This window comes from Selaginella moellendorffii, unplaced genomic scaffold, assembly GCF_000143415.4.
Source record: "Selaginella moellendorffii unplaced genomic scaffold, v1.0 SELMOscaffold_26, whole genome shotgun sequence".
Classification (NCBI taxonomy): Eukaryota; Viridiplantae; Streptophyta; class Lycopodiopsida; order Selaginellales; family Selaginellaceae; genus Selaginella; species Selaginella moellendorffii.
In genome coordinates, this window is record NW_003314287.1 from 1,211,501 (window position 1) to 1,219,171 (window position 7,671).

At 47.2% G+C, this 7,671-nt stretch overlaps 3 protein-coding genes across 4 annotated transcripts; 2 read left to right on the top strand and 1 right to left on the bottom strand.

Moving 5' to 3' along the window:
* Positions 1–329: 329 nt before the first annotated feature.
* LOC9637866 (hexokinase-1) lies at positions 330–3,135 on the top strand. The gene is made up of 9 exons (XM_002974949.2): positions 330–1,139; positions 1,335–1,485; positions 1,550–1,729; positions 1,798–1,872; positions 1,930–2,076; positions 2,141–2,239; positions 2,329–2,459; positions 2,525–2,606; positions 2,668–3,135. The coding sequence occupies exons 1-9, from the start codon at positions 640–642 to the stop codon at positions 3,025–3,027; spliced, it is 1,725 nt and encodes a 574-aa protein (XP_002974995.2). The 5' UTR covers positions 330–639; the 3' UTR covers positions 3,028–3,135.
* Positions 3,136–3,309: 174 nt separating this feature from the next.
* LOC9637867 (putative rRNA methylase YtqB) lies at positions 3,310–4,531 on the bottom strand. 2 transcript variants are annotated; one of them, XM_002975139.2, is made up of 6 exons: positions 4,432–4,519; positions 4,287–4,374; positions 4,045–4,237; positions 3,916–3,986; positions 3,682–3,837; positions 3,310–3,632 (listed from the first exon to the last, which is right to left on the bottom strand). In XM_002975139.2, exons 1-6 carry the CDS (start codon positions 4,499–4,501, stop codon positions 3,458–3,460), a joined length of 753 nt encoding a protein of 250 aa, XP_002975185.2. In that variant the 5' UTR covers positions 4,502–4,519; the 3' UTR covers positions 3,310–3,457. The 2 variants fall into 2 exon arrangements, with proteins under 2 accessions (XP_002975185.2, XP_024535686.1); XM_024679918.1 differs by lacking the exon at positions 3,310–3,632 and having other exon boundaries at positions 3,722–3,857; positions 4,432–4,531.
* Positions 4,503–5,759, top strand: LOC9629046 (protein EMBRYO DEFECTIVE 514). Its single transcript, XM_002974950.2, has 2 exons — positions 4,503–4,911; positions 5,301–5,759. Exons 1-2 carry the CDS (start codon positions 4,531–4,533, stop codon positions 5,667–5,669), a joined length of 750 nt encoding a protein of 249 aa, XP_002974996.1. The 5' UTR covers positions 4,503–4,530; the 3' UTR covers positions 5,670–5,759.
* The last annotated feature ends 1,912 nt before the right edge of the window (positions 5,760–7,671 follow it).

The window sequence follows — 7,671 nt, forward strand, 5'->3', positions numbered from 1 at the left end:
ATTCCAATGGCCCCCCTACCGCAGTAAAAGCCCGCTATACAGCGGGCGGGCGGCAAATGTAGGCGGTAAAACCACGCCGCACTATCTCGCACGTCGGATCCCCGACACCAACGGTGAGTGGATATAACCATGCTCTTTTTACCGGGTGGCCAACTGGACTTTCAGTTGGCCTTGTGTGTGTATAGTGTGGCCCGTGTCTTCTTTTTTGCCTCTTTTTTTTCTCCGCCCCACCATTCCTTCTCTGTCTGGTTGCTGTTTGTTGTGTCTGGAGAGTATACTCTCTTCTCTATTGGTACGCTTAACGGAGTTCTTTCGTTAATAGCCCATTCTCCCTCTCTCTCCTCTCTTTCTTTTTTCTCTCTCGATCGATACCGTCGCCCTATCGCCCTAGGTACCGCATTGGAGGCGCCGCTCGCTCGATCTCTCTTCCTCTTCCTCCTCGACCGCAGGGCGCCGTGCCGCTATGATCTGGGCGTGATCCCACGCCGTGCCGTGCCGCTGCATGCAAATCGCAATGCGATCTTGATCCCTATTTCGCGGTCGCATCGGTAGATCCAGTCTCACTCCAGGAGGAGTAGCGGCAGGGCGCGCAGGGATTGGTCTTGATCCCGGGCGGGGGAGGGGCAGGGATCATCACTTATGACTGCTTGCACGATCAATGGCGCCTTTGTGGCGAAGGCAGTATTCTCGTCCACCGGAGGGGAATCCTCGGCAGGAGTAGCAGCACCGGCGAGATCTAGAGCGCAGCAGATCGCATCTTCGTGCCGCTCGTCTTCTTCCTCCTCCTCGTCTTCGTCGTCCGCCACTAGCTGCTTCTTCCATCTCCAGGGCAGCAAGATTCTCAAGAGATCGGGCTACTACTCGAGTGGCGATCTGCCATGGAGCGCCGCGAGGAGGAAGTCGGGGACGCCTGTGTGCACAATGGCGTCCACTGTGGTAAGCAAGCAGGCCAAGGGCAGGGGGAATTGGAACAAGAGCCTCTCCATCCTCAAGGAGTTCCAGAGCGTGTGTAGCACCCCGGCGGAGTCGCTATGGTCCCTGGTGGACGAGATGATCGCGGAGATGGAAGCTGGGCTTGCGAAAGAAGGAGGTGGGAAGATGAGGATGCTCCTCACATTTGTTGACAACCTTCCTAACGGGTACGTTCGCCCTTTGTCAGGTTCTTAGAGTTCTTAGTGCATCAAGTTGCTAGTTTCAAAGCCTTAGCTTCGATCTAGATCAGAGAAAGATCTCGCACAACGGCATTGTGTGAGATCTAAGCTGGGCATAGCTGTAGGTGCTGCTTTAAAAGCTTTGATCATGATCTGATTCTCCCTGCTTTTATCTTTTCACAGGAATGAAACGGGAATTTTCTACGCTCTGGATCTGGGAGGTACGAACTTTCGGGTGCTCCGAGTACAGCTCGGTGGCAAAGAAGGCGGTGTGATGAGAAAGGAGAGCCGAGAAGCAGCTATTCCGCCAGAACTCATGCAAGGAACCAACAAGGTATCGTGATTCTTTCTTACAGATCTGTAGAAGGAGAGCTAAGCTTAGAAAGGTCACTGTGCAGGAATTGTTTGACTACATCGCCAAAGAACTGGCAGATTTCGCTTGCACTTCGGATGAAAACTTTTGCCCACGGGGTAAGAGGCTGCAGCTTGGCTTCACATTCTCTTTTCCAATTCATCAAACTTCCATCAAGTCTGGAAATCTTATCAACTGGACTAAAGGCTTTGCGGTTCCTGACACGGTTAGATCTCCATCTGCTTTTATAGCAACTGCAGTGTGGTTTCATGTCTCTAAGTTGCGGAGATGTAGGTTGGTAAAGATGTTGTTAAGGAGCTGGAGGCTGCGATTACTCGCCAGGGACTCGAAATGCGCGTCTCGGCTCTGGTTTGCCCATCTTTCGTTGTCCTGTGCTCATAACCTTGACGCATTAATCATGTACAGGTGAACGATACAGTAGGAACGTTAGCTCGCGGCCATTTTGTGGACGAAGACGTTATGATCTCGGTTATCCTTGGGACTGGGACGAACGCCTGTTATGTAGAAGATGCAGCAGCAATTCCCAAGTGGCACGGTCGTTCACGGTTCATGGTAGCCCCTTGTCAAAACTTCAGTTTTTCTTTTCCCTGGCACTAATAAGATCTAAACGTTGCAGGTAATCAACACCGAATGGGGTAGTTCTTGGTCGGACAATCTTCCAAGAGCGGATGTAGACGAGGCGCTTGACGCTGAAAGCATAAATCCAGGTGACCAGGTGCTGCTAATGCTAAGCTTGGACTTTTAAGTTGTTCCTATCGTCCTCTCCAGTGAGCTCGTTGCTAAACGTGTTCATTTCCATGGCAGTTTTTTGAGAAGCTGGTGTCGGGAATGTACTTGGGAGATATCTTGAGAAGAGTACTGCTGAAAATGGCGACTGAGGCTCAGCTTTTTGGGGACGAGGTTCCCAGCAAGCTTTTATCACCTCTTAGCTTGACGTAAGTTGCGAGTATTCTTTGTTTTTTTTTCCTTTCTTCTTGTTTAATGCGTCCGTTCTTGCCAGGACACCGAAGATGTGTGCAATGCATCACGACGAAACCTCTGATTTGCACGAAGTTGGGAGAATACTCTCGGAATCTATCGGGGTAAGCTGTCCGGACGACAAAGTTTAGCTTAGTCACATTCTGATATCTTTTGTTTTTCCAGGTGGACGACACTTCTCTGGAAGTCCGGCAGCTAGTAGTCGAAGTTTGCGAGGCCGTGGCCATGAGAGCGGCTCGGCTAGCGGGCGCTGGGATTGTTGGCATTCTAAAGAAGATTGGGCGCGACGGCAGTACTAGCGGCGAGAATGGGAGCGTGAGAAGCGGAGCTCCAAGAACTGTGGTGGCTGTGGACGGTGGTCTTTACGAGAAGTATCCGCGGTTCCAGGAGCACCTCCAAAAGGTGGTGGTGGAAATGCTGGGGGAGGAGACGGCACAGCAGGTCTCGATTGAGCTGTCTCAAGATGGGTCCGGCGTTGGAGCTGCGCTCATCGCTGCGTGCTGCCCGTCAGCTCCCTCTCTGTGAGAAGTTCCAAAGCTATATGATAAAAGGTGGGACACCAGGAATAAGCTATGGTGATTTTTACAATAATAAGAGAGATCCGAAGGATATGGCGGCACTTCCATGGTTTTCTGGGATGTTTGTCAAGAAGAAAATTGGAGAAATAAATACCATGGTGGTATGATCATAGGAATGGTTTTTTTTTATTATTATTATCTCACCGAACGTTTAAGATGTTACTCCCAAGTTGGAATTACTGGTAAACTCTTTCCTTGGAATTCCTCCAACGTTTTGGGAAGAACACACTAACTTCCAAAGTTCTCGGAAGAACTTCGAGAGCTTAATATCACCAAATTCTTCCGCTGAACAAGCATTTCTGGATTCTACTTACTGGAGGCATGGGCACCAACAAAATCTTTGAAAGCTTGAGCTTGTTCTTCGATCACGTTGCTCGTCAAGAAAAACTAGAACAGTCATTTTCCACTTTCTCCAAGGTTGATTGAGTTACCTTCTTGGCCAGGAGAATGAGATGCGGAGCCAGCGGTCTGTGGAGCTGCTCTAAATGTGTGCAAATCCATTCGGAGGGTGGCAGCAGAGAGGCGAATTCTTTCACAGCTTCATACTCTTCCCTGTGTGCCTATTGTCAGAACTTTGCAACCAAAGAAAAACTTGACTCACTGGCCTCCGGGATGCCCAACGTAGCATATCACGCTCACGAGCCCTCCTGGCTGGAGCAAATCGAGCGAGCAGTGGAGCGATTGGATCGTGGTTGGAGCACGAGTGATGAGCTCCTTGTCCCCGTGTGGAAGGTATCCAAGGTTGTAGACTACAAGCCTGAGGTGGTGGACGAGGCCCTGGAGCCAAGAGCTTGAGTTTTAGTGTTCCAGAGAGAAAGAGAAAAGAGCACGCTACCTCGCTCGAACATCCTTTAGAACTTCGCCCATCTTGCTGTGGCAGTCCTGGAAGAGCTCAACTCGGTTTCTCTGAGAGTAAGATCCAATGAGAAGGAAAGAAAAGATGAAGAGATCATGGTTGGCTTACTTGCTCGGGAGTTAGATGCTGCTCGAGTAGAAGAGAAGTTCTCTCCAACGCCTCCTTTTGGATGTCGAATCCATAGACTCGCCCGAGAAGAGAGCCCGGGGACACCAGTCGAGCCAAGAGCAACGTATCGATTCCATTCCCACACGTCGTATCCACCACAGTGTCGCCAGGCCTCACGATTCTCTTCCAAACGCTGCGAGCAAGCACGAATCCAGACGAAATTCTCAAGGAAATCAACTCACGCGCTGGCAATGCTTGTCGCCTTAGCACCGCCGAGAAGAAGCTGAGCTGTGGAAGTCTCATCGCTGGAAATCCGGCTCGTTGAATCGGCTGTAAGGAAATCCCCAGCCTTAGCACCTCGCTCGAATCGATTCAGCGAGAGAATACCTGAGATCTGTGCGCGCAGGAGCGTCGCTGGCCGGATCGAGCACCGGATTGCCGGGAATGGCCGGGTCATGCCTTAAACCCTAATTAGGGTTCTTGGCAATGGAAGAGGAGGGCGCCAAGCGCGAGAGGGACGGCGCTGCGCAGGACGGTAACGATGCGAAGAAGGCCAAGGTGGATGACGTATCTATCTCGGCGGCGACTCCAGCAAATGCAGAGAAGGGGCAGAGCGGCGGAGATGTGGAGATGAAGGAGGCGGAGGCGGCGCCGCCGATTGCCGTTGAGGAAAAGGAAGGGAAGGAGGAGAAGAAAGAGGAGGAAGAGAAGGAGGAGGAGAAGGAAGCGAATGAAGGGGAGAAGAAAGAGGAGGAGGAGAAGAAGGAAGTGAAGCTTGGTCCCATGACCTTCTCGTCCGGGAAGGAGATGTTCATGTACTTCTACGAGCTCCTCCACGGCTGGGCTGCCGACTATGACATGAATGAGGTAAGTCCTCTTTCCATTTCTCTTGTCTTTCGATTTGAGCTTGCGAATGGAAGATTGTGTGTTGCTTTTCGAGATGGATGCTTTCGCTTAGTTTTCTCTTCGTTAAGTTTTCGAGCTCTTGCTCTTGTTCTCTTGTTTCTTCCTTTTCGTCTGCTTGCTTGCGTCTTTGATGATAGCGCACGAGATGAGCCGTGCAGGAAACTGCGCACTGAGGTACTCTCGTGTACCCAGCCTGCATTGGCGAGGTTTAATGTGCCAACATGCTAATCTGAGACGTCATGGATTCATACTCTTCTTCGATCGAATGCTTCATCTTTGCGATGATTGTTTCCATCCTCCCAAGTAGCGATCCTCGGAACTAACCTTCTTGATCTCTTCTTTCCTTCCAGTACGAGCATATGGTTTTGCTCGACTTGCTCAACAAAGGCCACAACGATCCCGAGGCGAAGATGGGCCCGGGAGGAGCCAAGGCCTTCCAGATCCGCGTCCACCCCGTGTGGCGATCGCGCTGCTACTACCTCGTCCGGGCCGACGGCACTGCCGTGGACTTCAGCTATCGCAAGTGCGTCGACAAGCTCATGCCCCTCCCTCAAGAGATTTTCAACTCCTCCGGTGGCCTCAATCTGAATTCACTCCATGGAGATGGCCGAGGTGGCGGCGGCGGCAGAGGAAGAGGCAGGCACGGCGGCGGTGGTGGCGGCCGCGGTCGTGGATTTCGCGGAAGAGGTCGGGGGCGAGGGAGATCTCGCGGGTACTGAGCCAAGTTTTGTCAATTTAAAAGTTTTGGTATTTCGGTTATTCCACTTTCTTAAAAAGCATATTCGTATTTTAAAAGAATATTCTGTCAACTAGTGTAAACGCAATTAAAACACTAAACCCTGATTAGAGAAAGTTTAAAAGTGACCGTTAGATTTTCAAAATGGAATTAGTAAAAATTAATCAATTGTTTTTAAAACCTTTGGGCAATAAAATATTAATACTGTGAGGTGCCATGCACTCAATAAGGTAAAATATAATAAATTATTGCTTCTACAAATAAAAATAAAAATAATTTAAGTTATAAACTTTTATACCTTTACTTAAAAAGGTTAAGATAAAATTCTTGACATACTTTTTCTGTTTCCATTTTCTTACATCTACATGTAAAGCAAGGAGATCCCTATTATTCTAGGGATTCTTCAGATTAATATGGAAAAACCAATTTAGATTTAAATTTGGAATAAGCATAAACTTGTGTACCTACTTTATGTTAGGATAAGATGTAACTTGCTTCCCCTTTAGCCCCTTCCTAAATAAATCCATTTCTTTGGGAGCCTCAGTTAATAGTAGTATTTAGAAGTGCTTCACCTCTTTTACATGAATATTTTTTTTTATAGTATTTATTGTCCAAAAGACTCCTAAAATCATCAACCTAGAAAATCTTATTCAAAAAATTTCAGAAGGTTGAACTCTTAGAAATAACATAAACTTGCATACTTACTATGTCTTAAGACTAAATATAATTTACTCTCTATTTCACCCTTTCTTACGTATAACCATAAACAATCATAGCCTTTTAGAAATTACCTAACTGTATTACTTTCCATAGTAATGCTATTACAACTCATTTTTTGATAGTCAATAATTAAAATGATGATTTTGTATTAGAATTAGATAATTAAATTAAGAGTTTCATTCAAAAATGACTTTACAATGCTTGGTTTTTACACAAAAATGCATTCAATACATTAGATTTCAAACAACAAAATATAAAAATAGAAGGAAAGAACACAATTATAGAACATTGTGTATTTTTTTTAGGGGGAGATACCTTGTATAATAAATCTTTTGAATGCAATATTAAACACTGAAGCTAAAACAAATAGTTTTGGAGGGCTTCAAGTGAAAAGATAAAAATTCATGACTACGCAAAAAAAATTTATAAGGAAATATATAAGTTATCAACAAACTTCATTAGGATCTTAGTACACTCTTAAGGTTTTTTAATCATATGGGAAAAGAGGGAAAAACTTTTAAGAATGTCAATATGGTATTAAATATTACAGCTATATATAGTTAAAAGTTTCATTCAAAAATTACTCCATAATGCTCAGTGTAAGGAATCAACTCCTCGAGGTGTCGTAGGCTAAAGGATCATTGAAAGCACGACCGAAATGATAAAAACTTTATCGGATGGGACCGAGTCTGAGATATGACTTTGAGACCGAGTTCGAGATAGAGTTCAGGATCGAGTCCGAGGCCGACTTCAAGACCGAGTTCGAGACCGAGTTTGAGACTGAGTTTGAGACAAGTCTAAGACAGAGTCCGAGATCCGAGATCGGGTCCGAGACTGATTCCGAGGTCGAGTCCAAAGTCGAGTCTAAGATCGGGTTTGAGGTCGAGTCCGAGATCGAGTCCAAGACCGAGTCCGAAGTCAGGTTCGAGATCGAGTTCGAGATCAAGTCCGAGACCGAGTTCGAATACTAATACAGGTCGAGGGGTGAAAGCCCAAAGCGTGTGTCTCCCCGGGGGGGCTGTAGGGGGTTCCAAAAGTATAGTAGGGATAGAAAGGTCTAGGAACCAATCTTGAAAGAACTCTCTAATGGTGCTTCCAAATTGACTTAAGGTTGAGACTGGGGCCAAGAGGCTTTGGGTGGGAGTGAGCATGGACTCAAGTGGTGCCAGAGGGGCCACCCAAAAAAGTGCTCAAGAGCAGCTCCCACTCCTGGAAGGGAAATTGATTGCGGTGTTCCCGACTCATGTGGAGTTGTGCCCCATTTG